Genomic DNA, 21,172 nt, shown 5'->3' with positions numbered 1-21,172 from the left:
CCCACCCCGCGCTTGCCCTTTCTCCCAGCATCCTCTCTGGAATTCTAGCTCAAAGTCCAAAGCCATCGCTTCACATCTGCGTGGAAGCAGAGGGTTTCCACGCCACTTCTGCAGTAGCCACGGCCTGCCTGCCAGACCCATCTACATGACGCAGAGAGGGAGCAGAAGGGGAGGTCGGGGAGCATTATCAGGGGCACACCCCTCCGTTTGCACCTTAAGTCCTATCTGTGAGGGACTTCCTCGAACTAAGACCCCTCGTGATGGCCATGGGAATTTCTATGTTCACTGCTCTGCTCATGGCGCCACTGTCACCACCCTTTCCCTGTAGCTGCTTTTTGTTGTTTAGTTGCTGTGTGTGTGTGCGCTCAGGTTGCTCAGTCGCATCTGACTCTTTGTGACCCCATGGACTATACCATGCCAGGCTCCTCTGTCCATGGAATTATCCAGGCAAGAACATTGGAGTGGGTTGCCATTCCCTTCTCCAGCACATCTTCCTGATCCAGGGATCGAACCCGGGTGTCCTGCATTGCAGGCAGATTCTTTACCGACTGAGCCATCAGCAAAGTCCTACGTAGATGTGCAGGGCCTGACTTTGATCTGACTATGATCCACATGCAACTCTCAGCCTCCGCTTCCATCCTGAGTTACACCCACCCTCCCCCCCCCCCCCCCCCCCCCCGATTCCCTGGACTACCTGGGGCAGGAAGCTGCAGTGCTCATTTGGGGAGTGCCTATGGGTAGGTTCTATAGTACCAAGCTGTGTCTTGGGTCAGGAAAGGAGCAAGACTCCAGTCGATGTCCCTTTTAAGCAGAAGGCAGTGACAGGTACTCAGTTCCTGTCTTGATCTTTGGGCCCTAACACACTGCTTTCTGTCTGCCCTTGCTTCCTGTCTTTTCTTATCAAATACAGATAAGCATGAATGCTAAAGCCAGACATCCTCCTGCATGTGACTCTTCTTAGTGTGTTTCCTCATAGTAGATGTTTAGTGGTGCTTACTTTGCTAACAGAACTTATGTGCTTGGAAAGTTTACCCAGGAGCTTATTTTCAGGGTAAAAAAAAAAAAGGCTTTCCCTTATGTGACTTTTTTTTGCATGCAAATTTCTAAGGGCTTTCACCAGAGCATTTTCTGGGAATCCACTCTCCCCTCCTATGCAAAACCACACACTGCCACCACGATACTACTTTTAACTTCGAAAATCGCTTGATTTTATGACCCTGTACTGTGAGTCTCCGAGGAGGTCAAGTGAACCTAATAAAAGATGGAACAAGCTGGAAAACGTCCAGTGGATTAGTGTGTGTGTTGGCGGGGATGAAGGCGGGTGGGTAGGCAGTGGGAGAAGGCTGTCTACTCTCGCTGTGAGAAAAAGTCAGCACCAGGCTTAAGGGATGATGGATCAGACGCTCCAGTGTTTAATTATCAGGGAGTTATAACCATTCGGATGAGTCACCTGGGTGTGGGAGCCCAAGTCTGACTGCGGCTCTGGTGAACCGGCCTTCCCCTTTAACTTACCACTCTCTCTCCCCAAATATGGTCACCAAAGGAAATTTCATCCCCCATTCCTAGCTGAGGGCAATGAAGTTTATCAGATTATCACACATCTAAATCAACATCTACTTTGGATACTCCCTTTGTAAAAGCCGTTCTCTGCCCCGTCCCCTCCCCTGCGACTGGTGGATCCAGCTGCAGCTCAGGGAATTAACCCCACCATCACTGGGACTGTTCTCTAGGGGATCCTCTTTCCTGCTCCTCCTCCTATTCCTTTCTCTGGGCTTTGCCTCCTCTAAAGGCAGTTAATTCAGCACCACTGAGGGGAGGAGGGGGATGAGCCAGTCCTCCTCAGGAAAACCCCCTGCAGCCAAGCCAGACCGTGGCTGGGTTCTCGACACATGGACACCGAGGCGCGTGTGCAAGCACCGGAGGAGCCACTGCACGTGTCAAGACACCTCCAGGGTGGCCGCTCGGCGGCAGACCTGGATGTGAACCCTGGCCCGGGCACTTCCCAGACCTGTGACCCTGGAGAAGTGGCTCAGCCTTCTGGGGCTTTATTTAGGTTCCTGCCTGGGAGATGGTGACAGTGCCACCCGCAAAGCAGCTACGGAGACCAAACAAGATCACGCACGCCAAGCATTTATTTCCGTACCTGCTCAATAAAACAAGACCTGCGACGAGGGTGTGACCCAGTCTGCCCGGGTCAGGGCAGAGTACAACACAGCCTGCTTCCTCTGCAGTGGGATCATGCTGGCATGGAAGGAGGTTCTCCATTCCGTCTCCTTGTCAATTCACACAACTGTCCCAGCAGAGAGGAGGGGCCAGAGCAGCCCCTGGGAATGGGGGTGAGCAGCACTCCACCTGAAATCACTCTGTCTTTAACTGCAATGAACTCAAAACACACCTCTGGAAACACACCTTATGTTGACAAGGTAGAATTCCAAGCTTCAGAAAGGGAATCTCTATTTCATTAGCAAAAGACATACATGCCTTCCTATTTCAGTTAGCATCTGGTCTTCTTTACCAACCTTCCCTCTTAAGGCTTTTTGAGTTTCTAACTTGAAAAGAGTTAACTTAAGTCAGCTTACCAAGGACTGAGCTTTTCTCCTGAGCTGCACTGTCATGGAAAATTGGGCTCCTAGGTCCTTGAGGGGAATCACATATTTGATCTTTGACCTACAATGCATCCACTGTGCAGTATTTAAATTCCTTTAGGCAAAGATATGCACAACTAACTTCCTACTTATTCTGGTTAAATACATTGGACTGCGTGGCCAATCAAATCATCATATACAGACTCACACACATTTTCATATCAGCTGGCACCAGAGAAAAGCTAACATCTCTCAAACACGGGCATGTGGTATGTAAAGTCTCGTGAAAACTGACGTGTAGTGGAGGGTTAAAAACAGTCTGCTTGTTACAAGGGTTATCACCAAAACTCTACGTGGTAGCGCCAAAGTTCCAAGTTCATACCAGGAGAAGGGAACTCAGGGTTTTTTTCTCCTGCCTTGAACTGCTAGGGCTAAGTGAGGTCACCCTGTAGTCACATTTCTTTGAAAGTTCAGCCCTGTCTGGGGCCTGAGTCAACGAATCTGAGACCAAATCCACAGTACACCGGGTGGCGCTGAGAGTCACAGCCGAGGCTGAGCGCCCTGTGGCCACCAGCTCCCGGCACCGACGCCCGTCATGTGTGCAGAGCCGACACACAAACCCACAGCGAACCCAGTATACATACTGGTGATAAGACTCTCATACACAGGATGCAGGGGCCACTCCCCACAGTGCCGGAGGCCCTGGTCCCGGGCACTGAGCCTGAGTGGAGGACAGCCCTAAAAGTCACAAGTACCCGTGACCCACTCCACGGACAGACAGTGACAATGTCAGTCTTGTCCTGCCTCAATGTTTAACGGCTTTCCTGGTGACTCAGATGGTAAAGAATCTGCCTGCAATGCAAGAGACCCAGGTTCGATCCCCGGGTCGGGAAGACCCCCTGGAGAAGGGAATGGCAACCCACTCCAATATTCTTGCCTGGAGAATTCCATGGACAGAGGAACCTGGTGGGTTACAGTCCATGGGGTCACAAAGAGTCGGACATGTCTGAAGGACTAACACTTTCTTCTCACTTTCAACAGCTTTAAATTTAAGAGAGAGAGGCCACAGGAATTTCCCATGAGAGGAGGTTCTCAGAGTCAAGATGCCCATTCTGACTTTCCTTAGCAACAGCGTGCAAACAGCCACAGGACCTTATGCTTTCCGGGCACCCAGGAGACGCACTCACGGCAGCTGTCAGCACTGCAGGCTCTCTGTTTACCACCCAGTCATGGCTCCGTGTCTGCTCCTCTGGCCCTTCCATCACTCACTGCCTCCCTCCCCCAGCACTTACCACCCCATGCCGGGGCCCACATATTCCCCTCCTTACCACCGCCCCAAGGACATGGGAAGGGGTTTTAACCCCGATCCACAGCCGTGAACTCTGGTCAGGGACATTCTGTGATTTGCCTGGGGTTACCTGGCTTGGATGGGCCAGAGCCAAGACTCACACCTTCACTTCTCTGCCTGCAGATCCCATTCTTGGGTATGACAGCTTCACAGGGGGCAGCAGCCTGACCCTGGCTTTGCAAGGAATGTTTCATCTCCAGTGAAAGGAAAGGGGACGATTAGGAGGAGAGGGAAATGGTGTCCTGTTATGTTTAGATGAGAATTTGTGGGTGAACCTCTGGCTGCTAAGTTCCCAAATGTGAGGCAGAGCATCTGATGTGCCTTCTTTTCCTCCAGACGAATCTGTTTCTAGAAAGAAGACATCCTGGCTCCCTGACCGCCAGCTGGTTCTCGTGGGAACCGCAGCCTCAGGAGTCACCCTTTCAAAGTCAGCTTGTCTCCTTAGAACCTTTCTCCCATCAGAGCCCCTGATGGGTTCCATGAAGCACTTGTTGGTTTTTGAAGTGAAAACCTATTTGCCATCCCTGACACAATCTACTTGCAAAGTGGCTGCTTTCGGGGTGTCTGGGAAGCTCCCCCACCTTGCAAGTGACCCGGGGGACCTTTCCCATTTGGTTCTGCCAGGTGGTCCTTTGGCAGCCACGATGCCCCAGTTCTTTAGAAGTCTCTGGGATCTTAATCAACGGGCTAAGGAGAACTGAGGAAGTCAGCACCTCCAGCCTCCAGCCACGATGCAAGAGGTGGTTTTCCTGAGGAGTCCTGGGACCGGATGGAAGCCAAAGGGGCCCCCGGACGACTTCTCCTTCCATCTCTGACACTGCTCATCCACTGCCCTTCTCCCTCCTCGAAGCTGGAGTCCTCTCAGCTTCGCAGCGTTGGCCTCCTTGAGAGGTCTCCTGACTTCTCCTCCTCCCAGACAGACACTCAACTCCTGAGAAAGGATGCTGGGAAGACCGCCCCCCACCACCAATTGGGGTGCCTTGCAGCCTCTAAGTAGGTTCGCAATGGGGGCTGGTTGCCTGTTCCACCGTGGCTCGAGTTCCCACGGGCTGGTGGCCTCCCACTGAGTGACTCGGCTGGGCACCCCCAGTTTCCAGCCTGCAGGGGCTGGCGCTCTTCACAGAGCCCCCAGCAGGGATTCACGCAGCTTTAGAGCCAGACTCTGCCAGGAACGGTGTTGGCAAAAAGGCACTGCCTTGTGGCCGGTGGATCTAATACTTCCTGGGCCCTCTCCTAGCGCATGAGACAGACATCTGGTTTCTCAGCAACTCGGACACTGAGGTAAGAATTCCTTGATGCAAAGATTTATAGAAGATGTGACAAGAAGTTCTCCCACCAAGAATGGCATGGCTGGGAAAGCTCAGTGAATGCAGGGGCTTTGGGCAGGCAGGGTAGCTGGCTGGGGGTGACTTCTGGCCCTTAATCCTTGTCAGCTGATTGCTCACAAGGCTCCTGATAAGTCTTTATGATCAAGACAGAAACCCAAAAGCACTGTGGAGTTTTCTGTGACTGTAAAGTAAGGTGATTAACAGAAAACTTCAAAACTGGCCCCCAAAAGATTTAAAGATGGGGCACATTCGAATACTCTAGAGAGAAGCAGACAAAGTGGGGTGGGGGAGAAAAGGAAGGTGTGACTAGGGTGAAAACTACAAGCCACCTCTTCTAAACATTAAAGCATTGAATGAGAATGCAGGCTGCTGCTACTAAGTCGCTTCAGTCGTGTCTCTGTGCGATCCCACAGACAGCAGCCCACCAGGCTCCCCCATCCCTGGGATTCTCCACGCAAGAACACTGGAGTGGGTTGCCATTTCCTTCTCCAATGCATGAAAGTGAAAAGTGAAAGTCAAGTCGCTCAGTCGTGTCCGACTCTTCGAGACCCCGTGGACTGCAGCCCACCAGGCTCCTCCGTCCATGGGATTTTCCAGGCAACAGTACTGGAGTGGGGTGCCATTGCCTTCTCCCGCGAATGCAGGCTGCTATACACAATACAGATAGGTTTGTGTTAGCACGAAAGTTCAAACATGGTTTAATTCAGTACTATGAACACCAGGAGGAAAAGAAAGGTCCTGAAGACCTTTCAGTTTATGTGTCCCGAGCCTGGAAACCTGACCTGTGAACATCTGCACCAGCAACCACCACAAGGTCCAGTCTCCATAAGAACAGACCCTGCTTCCGCCCGGCCTAGAGCTGCCAGCATCCTTGCCGTGTTCACCCAATGTGAAGGTTATGGAGTTCAGTCCATTAAGCCTGGGCCTGCATCCCAGCTCAGCCGCTGAGCACTGCCTGGGCAACTGACCCTAAGCCCAACTTTCATCTGTAGAAGAGGACTCCCACCACCTCCACACCCATCACCCTTGTGTCTATTTATCCTCCTTCTCTGAGTTAACTTTTTCTCCTTCCCTTCTCCTACTCTAATCACTCTTGTCTCTTTACCCTTCTCCCTCTCTTTCTTTCATTTGGTTGTGACAGTTGTGACAGGTGGCTTGAGGGATCTTAGCTCCCCGACCAGGGATTGAGCTCGCACTCAAAGCAGCAGAAGCAAGGAGTCCTAACCACTGGACCAGCAGGGAAGTTCCATACCTTTCTCTCTTTTTCAAAACCTTTAGGACAGTCATCTCTGGGGTGAAACCCCATCTATTTCTCATCCCCAGAGTTCACCCTTCCTGGCTCCCCACTTAGGTAGTTTTCTTTATTAAATGTGTAAAAGATATGGGAGAGGTTCACAGACCACGGATGGCTCAACCCATAGAGGAAGGAATACTTCTTCTCAGCACTCACGGAACCAGCTTGGAGGATGATTTCTTACATCAGTGTCTATTTTGTCTCTTCTGTTGAACTCTTACTATTCAGTGTGTGGTTCACGGCCCAGCAGCTCTGGCATCCCCTGGACGCTGGTTGGAAATGCATTATCTCGAGTTCTGCTAGTGCCCGCTGAATCAGAAGCTGAATTCTTACCAGCTCTCGGTATGACTCATGTGTACTCTGAACTATTAGAAGCACAGAGTTAGACTTCAGGGCCTCCTCGGGACGGCATCCCCAGGAAGCCCCCCAGAACCTGGGTGCTGAAGAACTAGGGCCATGTGAGTGCTGGCCTGCCCACGCCCACTGCCAGTGAGCAATCCTCAGCTGGGGTTTATTTACATACAGAGCGTTAGGACTGCATCTGCATAAGAAACACACAAAGGCTCAAAAGAATTCACCGACCAACACGAGAGATGAGGGTTCACCTCTGGGTAGGGAGGGAAGATCCCCTGGAGGAGGGCATGGCAACCCACACCAGTATTCTTGCCTGGAGAATCCCATGGACAGAGGAGCCTGGTGGGCTACAGTCCACAGGGTCGCTGAGTCGGACACAACTGAGCACAGCACAGTGCTATACACAGAGTACGGCAGAGGGCTCCAGCCCTTGGCAGCATGAAGGGCATCAGTCAGTTGTGTGGTCTTCATTCACAGTTGATGGCTCTCCTCTGCAGAGGGAGCGGTGTAAATCACAGAGCCCCTAAACTTCACACTGCATGCCTCCTTTGCTTGGCCATACACCCCCGAACGTTTTAATGAAGTTCAGAACCACGGGTACGAAAGGACAGCTGGCCTGGGAGCCTCAGAGCATGTGTTTGGAGCCTCCACAGTGCTTGGCCTGGGAAGAGCGCTCTGCACACCTGCTTGGCTTCCCCTTTCCTGGGACCTGGGACTCATCAGCAAGAAGATTAATTTGGGATTAATCTGGGACTCAAATGCCTCCATCACATGATCCCTCCCTGATGATTAGCAGAGCGTCTCCCAGAAAGGTGAGGCTGAGGCCAAATGGACCAACCAGGCTGAACGCCACAGAGTGATCATTTTAAAAACATACCACTTAGAGACCAGGTCTTACATAAGGAGAAAAAACAGGCAGGGATCCGTTATCAAGAGAAGAGGCCAAGTGGGCTTCCCTGCTGGTCCAGTGGTTAAGAATACACCTGCCAATGCAGGGGACACGGATTCAATCCCTGGTCAAGGGAAGAACCAACACGCCGAGGGGCAATGAAGCCTGGGAGCCACAACTGCTGAGCCCACGTGCCTAGAGCCTGTGCTCCACAACAAGAGCAGCCACTGCCATGAGAAGCCCAAGCACTGCATCAGGAGCAGCATCTGCTTGCCACAACTAGAGAAAAACCCAAGCAGCAACGAAGACTCAGTACAGTGAAAAATAAATAAATATCAAAAATAAAGGAACAGATAAAAAAAAGGCCGAGTACGTAAAAGGCCAGCTACTGCGTGAGGTACAAGGTGAAACCTTAGTCCTAGTAGGTAGCCATGTGCTCAGCTCTCTGAGCCTCAGTATTTCCTCCTTTAAAATGGAGATGACACCCCATCTGGGGCTTCTTAAATGTGAAGACACATGGAGTTCTAGAGCCTGACGCCTGGCCCATGATAAAGGATGAGCAGACATCACTGTCGTCGTCCCTGCTAGCTCCCAGCACTGCGCTGTAAGCTGGGAAGCCAGCCTGAAGGCTCCAGGGTGACCTGCCTCCAGGAGCCCTGCCCGCTCACCTTGATCATCTCTGCCACGTAACTCTCGGGCCCTGTGTACTCCGTGGAGTCCTTCACTTTCACCAGGACGATGAAGCACAGGTAATGCCACATGTTGTGTTCTTCCTTGATGTGCTCTTCAAATGTGACGGTCTTGTTGTCAAACTTGTCTCTTTCCAACCCTAAAAAGAGACAGAGAGCCCTGAGTGAGCAGCCATGCTGCAGAAAAACTCATGAAAGAACTGCCAGAACAGAGGAGGTTGTGGGTTCATGCCTGCCTTTATAAAGAGTTGGGTTCTGCTGGCCTTATAAACGCGTTCACTTTTGTATCCTAGCAGGAAAACACAGGCTGTGAGTCAGATGGACTTGGGCTTGATTTCCATCTTTGTCACTCACCAGTCATTGTTAGGTCTCCAGCATGCCTTAGCTACCTTTGCAGGGGATGGGAAGACACCGTCTGGGTTCCAAGAGCACGTGGGGGTTAATTGAGCATGGGTGTGACAGGCTCACACACAGCAGACAACCAGTGAACGGGAGTCCTTTCTCCCAGGTAAATGCCAAAATACAGACATGTTAAAAGGTTTTTGAGGAGGCAGAGTAAGGACAGAAGGAACTTTACGTACATTTTGAACTCTAGCTGCTAAGTTTATATTTTGCAGAGGTCTGGGTGAGTAATTCTGAAACTAGTTTCTGTGTATTCTTAGGTTGAGCAAATAGATAAATATATGGTGACATTGGGAGCCAGATATCTAACTGTTAGAGAAATATGGAGCACAAATATGGACAGGGAGTAAGAAGAAACTCTGTAATGGTGAACTGGAATTAGAGGTCTGAGGATGACCTCATCCTTTTTCATGTTTATAAAAATAGATACAAAACTGTGTGGATCCATGTATCCTTTAGATTTATGCCCTAATTAGCCCTGGGAGCAGTGGCACACCAACAGGAATGAGCATGCCCAGTGACCAGATCTTGGATTCTAAATATCATTTTCCATTGAACAGAACTAGGGCTCTTTGGAGAAATCGCTGATACCAGCGCTGGGTGAGAGAAGGTACGAGGTGAGCTGGAGCCTGTAATACCTCACAGTGCTAAAAACACTGAGGAAGTCTGTAATAAATGATGGTGATGTGGCAAAGTACAGAAAGCAGCTTTGAAGGAGCTCTCAAATCTGGGGCAGTTTGAGCATCAAAATAAATTATGACAGTAAAGGATTATAATCCACTGAATTAACAAAAACCACAAGAATTCATGTTGTTACAAATACAAACTTCAAATATACATGGAGAAAAGAGAAAGCTATTTCTTAAAGAGCCAATAAACAAATGTAGAAATAATAATAAAGTAAATAAAAATCATCATTTGGCAACCATCACAATCACAGACTCAGGCAAAAACTGGATGCAGAAACTGATGAGTTAATGTTTGAGAGTTAATGCAATATTTATGTCATCTCAAAGGATCTCCCTATAAAATGGTTCTCAATGGTACAAGAAGAAGAAAAGTAACTTCCGTGGAGAAACAGGGCCATTACCATCTTAACCAAGTGATCAATGTTAATATGACCAGTTAGAAGATGAACTGGCATCATGTACCTCCTGATGTTCTGGGGAAGGAAATGGCAACCCACTCCAGTATTCTTGCCTGGAGAATCCCATGGACAGAGAGCCTGGCGGGCTACAGTCCATGGGGTTGCAAAAAGTTGGACATGACTGAATGACTAACACCTCCTGATATTATGCACTGAGGAGAATACACTATTTCTCTGATGTTCCTATAAGAAATCCATAACCTTAATCTCACACCGTGGGAAAACATCAGACAGTCCCAAACCAAGGGACATTTGATAAGATAACTGACTTTTAAATTCTTCACAAATGTCAATGAACTCAACACATGACCTGGGACTTACCTTTGCTATAAAGGATATTATTAGGGTAAAGTGTGAACTTTGAATAGAATATGTAGATTAAGTAAAAGTATGACATCCTTGTTAATCTCCCACTTTTCATAATTATATTGCATGTGTAAGAGAAGGTGCTTATCTTTAGGACATATATAGTATTGAAACAGAGATAAAGGGGCACCATGTCAATCACTCTCAAATCGCTCAGAGAAACAGTGTGTATGTGAATAAAGAAAATGATAATAAACATATTAAAGTGTCACTTCAATATGTGGGGAATTGGGATGAAGAGTCCACAAAAATTCTTTGTACTATTCTTGTGACTTTTCTGAAACTCTGGAACTGTCAAAATGACAAGGTTTAAATGGTTTTAAGGGGCAAAAAGCTATGATCTTAGTTTTAAAAATGGAAACGTGATCACTTTGAGTATACATACTGGTGAGAAATTTATGTATTTAGTAACCATTGATATATTAGGAACAATCCTGAAATGATTACTTAGCTCCCAAATTCCTACATGATTACTTTGCATTTTACAGGTATTTCCTTGGAGTTAGACTGACAATGATTTCTTTGGTACCCCATGCACCTCTCTTGCATAGCAGTTAACTACTTATTAGTAGGTGTCTACACTGTACAGGCTCTATGCTAGGACTGTTTCATAAACTACCTCAACTAAGTCCTAAGATAATGCAGAGAAGTACATTATTGTACCCATTTTACAGATGAGCAATAAAGGTTCAGAGAAGTGAAGTGACTGTACCATGGTTACATGGCTCATAAGTGTCAGAGGCTTAATCAGAACACAAGTCTGACTTCCAAGCTGTGAGCATTTCCGCCATATGCTCTAAGAGGGCTGTATTTCCACTGAAAACCTGATACCATCTGCAGTGAAGACATCCACAGGCTGGAGTTGAGTGAAAGAGCTCCATTCTAATTAGAATGGGAACAAGAGATAGTCTGGCAGCCCAACAACCAAAAGGCCCAAAGACACATACATTTCAAATAATGTACAACGATGTTTCTGCTACCCCAAACTTTATTTCTTAAAACCAACCAGCAACTGCACCACTAATCCATGGTGCTGCAGATGTTTCCCAGGAGAACAGAGCAGAGGCCCAGAGAAGACTCTCTCCCAGAGCAGAGAGTCAAGGACAGGGACGTGGGGGAAGGCAGCAGCCCCTCCCACTGTGAGCCAGAGCACCCCATCCCAATCCCCCAGCAAGAGCCGGGGGCCCCACTCACCGCAGATAAAGCACGTGGTCTTTAATATCTCCTCTTTTTTCTGTTTTTCACTCCTCAGGTCGGCAAAGGTGTCAATGATGACCCCAAAAATCAGATTAAGGACAATGATGATGACCATGAAGAAGAACAAGAGGTCATAGATCACTCGAGCAGCAAAGAGGGGCTCCTGGAAAAGAGGAGTGGGGGTGGGGGGGTAGGGATGGTGGGGGTGCAGGTGGTGTAACCTGTCAGCAGGTACCCCCCTACCCAACCCCTGGGTCTGCAGACCTCAGGGCAGAGGAGTGGGACTGAATGCACCCGAATCAGATGTCCCAAGCCCCCTGGCTCCCCCCACCCCCAGCAGCACATTGGGCATCAAGCTGTAAAAGCCACAACCTCATCTCTTTTCACACCCCCTGGGTATATCGTGAGTTCTCCAAGTGTCACGTGGCACCTGCCCACTTCCTGGGATCTAAAGGGTTTGCAAATGTGTTCAGGAAGGCCAGACGGGCCTGAAGAAAAGAATCATTTTAGCAGACGGAGGGGAGGGCGGAAGCTGCCCCTTTCCACAGCGCGGGGAGCGGGGGGGGGGCGGGGGGGGGCGGGGGGGGGGGCTTCCGCCCAGCATCACATTTTGATGAGAACCAGAGTGAAAAGGAGCCCTAAGCAGCTGGCTCTGCGCGTCTACCCGTCACCGCTCTCGGCGCTGGCGCTGCCCCCGCGTCTGCAGTTTACGCTGGAGCCCACTGCGCTGCGCTCTCCCCGCCACCCCGCCCCCCGCTCTTCCTTCCCCTGGGGCGCAGCTACCTCTTTGGATGGCTTCCTGAGCACATCGCCCACTCCGCCCCCGCTCCGCAGCCCGTGACTCAGCACCGTGACGATGCACATCAGCAGCGTCTCGCACGTGTGCTCTTTATCTTGCTCTGTCTCTTCTGCAGGGACCAGCTCTGCGAACATGGCAAGTCAGGGGGAATTTAGAACGTGAGCGGCAAGACAGACCAGGATTTGCAGATCAAGCTTCCTGAATGCCATCTCACCAGCGGACAGACAGGAGCCGGAGAATAAAATAAAGGAATCAAGCGTCAAAGGCTTTCTTTGTCACCACTGTGTTCACTAAACCCTGTTCATTTCTCAAGCCCAGAACTGCCCTTACCTCCATTAAATCTAAAATACTGTAAACTTTTCAGACTTTCAACTCCAGTCTCAGCGCTGAACAGACATTTCAACTTAGATAGCTGCTTATGAGTTTCACTAGTGATTCAGTGGTGAAGAATCTGCCTGCCAATGCAGGAGACATGGGTTCTATCCTTGGGTTGGTAAGATCCACTGGAGGAGGAAATGGGAAACCACTCCAGTATTCAAGCCTGGGAAGTCCATGGACAGAGAAGCCTGGTGGGCTACAGTCCATGGGGTCACAGAGTCTCACAGAAGATTCTTAGCAACTACATAACAATAACAACAGCAGCAACCTTTTACAATTGGTTCTGTGGACAAATCGTTTTACACCTTAAATTGGAGACTAGTCTTCAGGGGGTAAAATTTTTTGACTGCCTTGTTCTTTCTCCAGCTGCAGCCAGAAAGGTCTTGCTAAAACACCAGTCAAGTCATATCACTCCCCTCTCAACAACTTGGATCAACCTTTGAGTAAGCTTTAACCTGACCTGCAGACCCTTCAAAATCTGGTCCTTTGTTGACCTCTCTGGCTTCGTTTCTACCGACTCTTCCTCCTCATGATCATTTCCCTAGTCATGCTGTATTCTACCTCCAAGGCAGAGTCAGACACGCCTTACAGAGTAAACAACAACAATAGAATACAACACAGCCCCAGGCACACAGTGGGCACTCGGTAAATACTGGAGCAATTAAGCCGCCATTTTATTCCCATATAGACTCCCCGCTTCATTCCCCTCCTCTCTCTCTGCCTCTCCTCCTTGCTCCTGGCCGTCTGAGCAGTGAGTCTGCTTTCATCTGCTTCCAATGTCACGTGCACCTAAGCCTTGTGGGGAGCCTGGCACTAACGTGGGGCTTAAGGCTGCGAGGTCCTACCTTCTTTGGGTGCCGGAGAGGAGCAGTTCTCCCCAGTCTCCACCCTACACACGTCAGAGTACAGGAACTCACTTGCCAAACTCTCGCTGGCTTCTGGGAGAGAGAAGGCAATTTTATGATGAACAATCTGGCAGCATATGGTTAAAATGTTTGAAGTCCCAAATTCACGGCTGATTAAACAATTCTTTACATAAATAACACCCTCCAATCCTGCCTATAAATCCGAAGCAGAGATGCAATTTACACTTTCGTTGGGTGATCTGGATGGGAAAAAAGCCAGAAATGTCAATTCCTGTAAGCTTACTAGAAATATCGCACTTAAATAGCACCTCTCCAACTTTAAAGACAAACAGCTGAAACTCCCTGACAGATACTACTGAACACACAGACTCCAGCAAGATTTAGACCAAGTCTGCGTGAGAAGCAGGAATGGCATCAGATCAGTTTAGTTCAGAACCCTAAGATGGTTGGCAGTGAATGTCAACTTGGAGGCTGGGTTACATGCCAAGAATGCAGACTTTGGGAGGGAGAAAAAGGCTTGTCTGGCTTAGTCACAATTCTAGTTTGCTCCTTGGACTCAGGGCGCCTGGCTATCTGATGAAAAACCAGTAATATTTCACTTACTAGTGTCAAGTATTTTAATTGAGGGAAACGAGCACTTGGGGATCACTCAAGTGTATGATCACTGTCTCTCTCTCTCGTAATAGGAAATCTCTTCTGGTTTTGCTATAAATTAAAATCATATGAGCTCAGTGTAAAACTTGTATATTGTAAAAAGGTCCAAGAGACAGCCACTACTTGCAGTTTGGGTGTATATTCTTCCATATTTTAAAAGATATATATGAGCTTTTTAGGGGCTTCCCAGGTGGCACAGTGGTAAAGTATCTGCCTGCCAATGCAGGAGATGCAAGAGACATGGGTTAAATCCCTGGGTCGGGAAGATCCCCTGGAGAAAGAAATGGCAATCCACTCCAGTATTCTTGCCTGGCAAATCCCATGGACAGAGGAGCCTGGCAGGCTATAGTCCATGGGGTCACGGAAGAGTCGAACATGACAGCAACAGAGCACAGGTGTGAGATTTTTCATTAAAAAAAATATCTACACCGATCCTATTGTACTTATTCTTCTGCAGTTTCTCACCATATCTTGGCTACTTTTCCATGAAGGTTTATAAAGACGTACCATATCCATAGGGTTCACCACCCCATGGATGACCCGTACTCTAATGAAACACTCCCTTACATTGAGATTGCTTCCAATTTCACCCTGCAATGAACATCTGCTTCTACAGTTCTATTTTTAAAGGATAAATTGCTAGAAATAGACTTACAAAGCCAAGGGATGCCTACTCCAATACTCCCAATATACACTGGTCAAACTTTTAAGAAAACGTTGCACAAGTTTAAAATAGAAATTCAATAAATAAATTAAATGTAGCATCTGGACACTCACACTTAGCATCTGACGTATCATATCACCCTCTGAATGCAGTGAAAACTGAGTCCTGGATTCAATTCACACTCTTGAGTGTTAGGGAAATACCTACACTGCCGAAGTCATCATTTTTCGTTCAGTTGTAATCAGGAAACATTCTTTTAACATTAAAAAAAGATCAGAAGGTCCAAACCCACCTGGAAGAGAGGTTTCATTGGGCAGCCTATCTACTTCCAAGATGAAGTCATCTTTGAAGAAAAGGTAGCCCACTATGGAGAACAGGTAAACCAGGATCAAAGCCAGAACCGCCGTCAAGATGATGGACCGGCCGTTGCGAGTGACGCTTTTAATGACATTGAGCAGAGTCTCTTCTCTGTACACTAAATCAAAAAGCTTTAAAAACAAACAAAAAAAAGGACAAGGGGACAATGTTAAGAAGCATCTCTATTAGACGAACATCAATGTCCCCAAGGACAACTTCATTTATAAAGAATTTACCGTTTGGCTAACTGAAAAGCATTCTACTCTAGGGAAGTTCAAGAGGGAGGGGACATATGTATACCTACGGCTGATTCATGTTGATGTATGGCAGAAACCAACACAGTATTGTAAAGCAATTAGCTTTCAATTAAAAATAAAAATTTAAAAAAGCATTATACTCTTTTCTTAATATGTTACACTTGCCCATCTTAATAGTGAAAACCGAGATAGTAAAAATAAGGAAAAACAAATATAGAAGAGGAGGGTGGAAAACAATAGTGATTTCAAGTTGTCTACATACAGTTTCAAGGTCCTGGGACTAGACAAAACACAGGCCTGTACCAGGGAGCTGCAAGGGACAGGGGAGAGGAAGGGGAGGAGGGGCCTGGTGTGCGGTCATTTAGGGGCCATTTGATGGAGCTTCTGTTAAGGGTCAGCCACTCTGGATACAGGATTGGCTGAGTCCTGGTCCCTGACCGCAGGTCCCTGAGCTGCTATGGGCCAGACCAGGGGGCAGGGTCTCTGGAGTCGGACAGAGGTTCAAACCCCAGTTCAGCCACTTGCTGTCACCTGGACCAGCTATCAACCTCTTCCTCTGCGAGCCTCAGTCTTGCCATTTGCAGAGTGGAAGAGACAGAGTTACCATAAAGAATAAAGAGACAATATACATACAGTGCTTAGCATACACTCATACGTATGTGCTAAGGACACAACCAATGGTAATAATTATCATTACTTTCCTGATGAAGAGCCTGGGCCAAGGCCACCCTGACAGAACGTGGCAGGGAAGCTGGTGGTGGTCACACACCAGGAAGCCTCACCGCCTCTCATCCCACTGGGAGGGGCTGAGACAACCTGCTGTTCACGACATGCTCGTAATCTTGGCCTGACCTCTGCCTAGGGGCCTGGGCTCGGCAAGAAGTTGGCTTTATGAGAAATGGAGGCCCCATGTCGGTACTCAGAGGTACAGGAGACCAGTGGCTGGTCTTCTAAGAAGTGTAATCTCAGATATTTGGCTGGAGAAATGGTGGGGAGCCACTAGAGGAGGGCTGAATGGGGTTATTTTGGAGCTGGGAGCTAGTTTTAATATGGTCCTGCTGATGACATCTGATCTCTTCCTGAGAATCCTGCCTCTACCACGGCTCCAGGGAATGACTGCAGAGCCAAGGGAGTCCAGGGACAGGCATGTGAACCCTGTCTCTGCTTTAAATTTGTTGCAAGATATTGATCTGGCTGTGAAACCTCCCTGGACCTCAGTTTCCACATCTGTGAAGTCAGTGGACTGAACTAGCTGATCTCAGAGTCCCTTTCAATGCAGAAATTGACATCGGAGTTCATTTTCTGCTCAATTAGCCCTCTGCCTCCAGAAGGCCAGTCTGTGCCCTGAGGCCAGTTAAGGGCATCGGGTAAAGGAGGACACTTAAAAGGAAGCAGAGAAGAGGCCTTAATTCAGATCTAAGAGTACAAAAGGCTAATGCTGCTGCTAACGCTGGTTAAATATTTTCTAGCAAGCCACTATGAAGCAGCAAGAAAGAGCAACTTCAGACAACAAATGACACTTGTTTTTTGCGGGTAAGAACTGTAGAGATTATACAGCCCCCAAATCACTGAAATAACAAGTGATTTTTTTTTTCATTTATCTATAATTTCTGATTTTAAAATAATGGCCATGCATTACTTTGTAATAAGGAAAAGCTTTCTTCTAACTAGAAAATTAGACGAGTTCAATGGAGGAGACTTTTGAAAACACAAAAAAAGCACAAAGGAAAAAGAAAAACAAAAAATGCTAATTATTCCAATATCCATAGACATTTACTCAATAAGTTCTTTCCTTCTGGCCTTATTACAATGGAAAAAATGTAACTTATGCATATATATTTTTATAAAAGTATTATACCATAATGTGGCATATAGTCGGCTTGCTTCCCAAGAGAATTATGAACATTTTCAGGTAAAAAAAAGGTCACATATTTAAAGTACCTGCCCAGGTTACAGCCTGATTGAGAGACTGGGAGAGTGTGATCCAAATAGGAAGCCCAAGAATACTAGAGTGGGTAGCCTATCCCTTCTCCAGCAGATCTTCGCAAACCAGGAATTGAACCAGAGTCTCCTGCATTGCAGGCAGATTCTTTACCAGCTGAGCTACAAGGGAAGTCCCTAAAATAGTATCCTTTTGTCAAATCTAAATGAATAAGTATCAACACAACTCTGGTTAATAGTAAGCAGTGTTCTAATTTTCTGGAAATACCTTTTCTCTCTTCCTTCTAGTACATTCATTCATTTTATATTAGACATAATTTCAATATCATCCTGAGGTATTTATGCTCTCTTGAATTTGGACAACAGAGTTGCTATCTATGTTGATATTTAACAAAAAGAACAATTAGATCTATTTGGATTTTGGAGAGCTTTTTCATTTTATGCACATGGATCTTCACTAAAGCAAGTTTTACTTCATGACGTTTTTGTGAACAAAGCTTCATAAGCTTTGTTTCTGTTATAATTATTCTGATTTCGACCTGAGGAAGAAAATCATAAAGTTCATGTTGGTTTCAAAAACAAAAATGTTCACCTAGTATTCCAGTGTATTGAAAAACTGCTGTCTACTCAACCTTCTTCTTTTTCTTTTTTAAACAGTCAAGATAGTTTCAGTTCTACATCATTAAGAGTAATGCTGTGATGAACACCTCTGTATGTACATGCCTCTATACTCACCTATCCAGTTATTTCTTTCCGTCAAGTTTCTAAAAATGGAATTGTTCGGTCAAATGTAACACACATACGTTTTGCTCCTTTGCCTTCCAGAAAGGCTATGCCAATTTATCCCAACCACTTAGAAAATGATGCTCTTTTTGGCTCACTCTCAGTAAAACTGGGCACGTTCACACCTTTGAACCTTTCCTTACATCACGGCTCCAACATGGGATCATATTTTAATTAGTATGTCACTGTTTGACATTAGAATACCTGCACATTTACTGTCTGCATTTCTCCTTCTGTTACCTGCCTGCGAATGAACTCTGCACACTTTCATCTCGGGATGTTAATAGTTTTCTAAGGACACGGCTTGAATGCAGCTGGGGACCGGGTTCAGCCAGTTTGGGGGTGAACTTCCATTAGAGCACAGTCACCGGCCCTGCCTTTCTGCCCTGCTGGCATGGAGCATTCACAAGCTGGTGACATGAGGCTTTTTCCTGCTCCCAGTCTCCCTCCAGTTCCTTTCTGTCGCAGGCTTTCCTCATTTATGGAATAAAGTGAAGTTTCAGTATTTTGCCTGCAGTTCTCAACAGACATGTCAAATGCTGCTTTGACCCCAAAAGGAACACCTCACTTGATGTCCCGGAAAGTCAAGGCCCAGATGGTTTAGAAACCCCCCAGCAGCACTGAGGAGAGGCATCTAGCTATGGTCTCTCTTGATCCTGCAGGTCCTTCTCAAAGTGCACCAAGCCCAGGTAACATCACAGCGAGCTCTGAGCGTCTGTGATCTCCCTGTGACAGCTGAGAGCTGGGAGAGCGTGCCTGCAGATGGCGCCGTGAAATACTGCCTTCACTGAGGCAGCGACTTCTTCACAGGCTCGAATGAAAAGCAGCTCAGGGCCGGGCTCCAACCCTCTGACCCTGGAGTCAGCGGGGCTGTGGAGCTGTCGTGTCTCTGCCCCTGCCTCCCGTGGGGCTCCGGGCAGGTGACCTGACTCACCAGGCCCAGCCTCTCCGGGGATCACATGCAGAGATCGCCCACCGCCGAGGCAGACCCACCCGTGAGGTAGGACAGAAGGAGCCCATGGGGCACGTCAGTAACTCACAGTAACGGCTCTTTTCTACACTGTGAAGCCTGGGAGGGCTGGAACGACACTGCCTAGACTCACTGCGACACCCCCCGGCTTCTGACACCAGGTGGCACTGCCAGTGAACAAAAGAGGAGGACTTTTCCATGAACAAAGTGGAAACGGACCCTAACCCTAATAATAATTTTCCATCAACCAATAAATTTTAATGTTAGTTATTAATTTTACCTACAAACGGTAGACAGTAGGAAGAGTCACCCTCTCCCTGGGCAAGATGGCATTTCTGAAGGGGACTCTCCAATCTCACAAGTGAGACCCCCCTCAGCAGGGATGGCAGAGCCCCCCGATTCAACTCTGCCTCCTTGGCTCAGAGAGGCCAGGAATTTGTTGGGTCCCGAACCTGGGTCTCCCAGATTCACAAGCTAGAACCCCCTCCACAGATTACTATGTGAGACAAAAAGGCTTAGAAATATATACAGAACTCTAAAGGTCTCTGATAGACAGTGACCAAAATAGGGCACCTAATGGCATCACAAGTGGATCCAGAGACCTCTTTGCCTAAAACCTCAAAGTCTGGTCAGACCTATTTTTAAAATGAAGGGGAAGAATGCATCTCTCTGTCTGCTAGCATGCGCTGCTAATGGAAGGAGCAAGTCCTGGCGTTCTTTACGGGGTTTGGATGGGAGAAGGGATGACAGAGACAGTAATAACGGCCCTCGCTCAGCATTTCTGTTGTGGGGCTGGTCTCAGACTGACACGCGTAGTGGTGGAGAATCCCCACGATGGCCCTGTGGGGACATGGACTGCTCTCCCCATTTTGTAGATGTGAGCAGCGCAGAGCAGTTAAGCCACAGCCTGGAGACCACATGGACTGCAACTCCTCAAAGTGCTTTCCTTGCTCTGCCTTTTTTTTGCAAATAAGTCCCTTGTTGTTGTTTTTTTTTTTTTGTCTCACCAGGGCTTGCAAGATCCTAGCTCCCCGACCAGGGATCAAAACTGCACCCCTGGAAGTGAAAGCACAGAGCCCTAACCACTGGACTGCCAGGGAATTCCCAAGTCCCTCATCTTTAGTCAACACCTAGACTCTGAATATTTTTTATCCTCAGCAACATTTTAACCTACTTCTTCTATTTCCTTTATGGATGGTTTTGCTGGCAGAAAGGTCAATTTTACGCCTCCTATCATATGACGTAGGTACAAGGAAATGGTTTTTTATCTACAACTCCAGTTCAAGATTCCCCGTAATGACAGCAGAATAAGCAGACAGTGGTCTGTCACTTAAAAGCCTGCTCAGGAGGAAGATAATAGCATCAAGACATTTAACCACTCAGCTCAGACTGGAGCATGACAACTTCCGCTGAAAAGGTCTCCTGGATCCATAAATCTATCAAGTTCATTGTCATGGGGTCTTGGGTCTTTGAAAACAGCTCCTGCTCTTGTTTCTACGTGCTTTCACTGGACGATGGATCCCATGAGAACTGTCAGAAGGTGACAGTCACACAAACATTCTTTTGGTAAGTGCTGGCTGAGCCCAAGAAATAAAGAAAAACAAAGGGGGTGGGGACGGTGTGTGGAGGTAACATCTCCTGAGCCAGGCTGTGGGCATCGTCTATCACTGTAAAGTAACAGGCTGAGCGTGCGTGCAGGCAGTGTGATCACACACCCCCTGGGCTCCTTCTCCTCAGACCTTCTCTCGGGAGTAGCTTTCCTTTCCTGATGCCCCAAACACTGCGTCCAGGGGCCTACTGCCTCTTTAGACCAGGCATACCGGTCACCGTGAAAAGGAGCGATCTGTGATGAGAAGGAAGGACAGAGCATGCTCTCCTAGTTTCCAGCATGTAAAATCTTTCAA

At 47.7% G+C, this 21,172-nt stretch overlaps 1 protein-coding gene across 7 annotated transcripts in view; it reads right to left on the bottom strand.

Annotated features, from left to right (window-relative positions):
• Positions 1–21,172, bottom strand: part of ITPR1 (inositol 1,4,5-trisphosphate receptor type 1) — a 352,733-nt gene that overhangs the window by 21,678 nt on the left and 309,883 nt on the right. For all 7 annotated transcript variants that reach the window (XM_027522186.1, XM_027522187.1, XM_027522189.1 and 4 more), the window contains 5 exons: positions 15,253–15,448; positions 13,622–13,714; positions 12,383–12,522; positions 11,597–11,762; positions 8,467–8,627 (listed from right to left, as the gene is read on the bottom strand). In XM_027522186.1, the coding sequence (XP_027377987.1) occupies positions 8,467–8,627; positions 11,597–11,762; positions 12,383–12,522; positions 13,622–13,714; positions 15,253–15,448 (756 nt within the window). The remainder of the gene's footprint in view (positions 1–8,466; positions 8,628–11,596; positions 11,763–12,382; positions 12,523–13,621; positions 13,715–15,252; positions 15,449–21,172) is intronic.

The sequence above is a fragment of the Bos indicus x Bos taurus genome, chromosome 22, assembly GCF_003369695.1.
Source record: "Bos indicus x Bos taurus breed Angus x Brahman F1 hybrid chromosome 22, Bos_hybrid_MaternalHap_v2.0, whole genome shotgun sequence".
In the NCBI taxonomy this organism is placed as follows: domain Eukaryota; kingdom Metazoa; phylum Chordata; class Mammalia; order Artiodactyla; family Bovidae; genus Bos; species Bos indicus x Bos taurus.
This window is presented reverse-complemented; position numbering and strand designations above follow the sequence as displayed.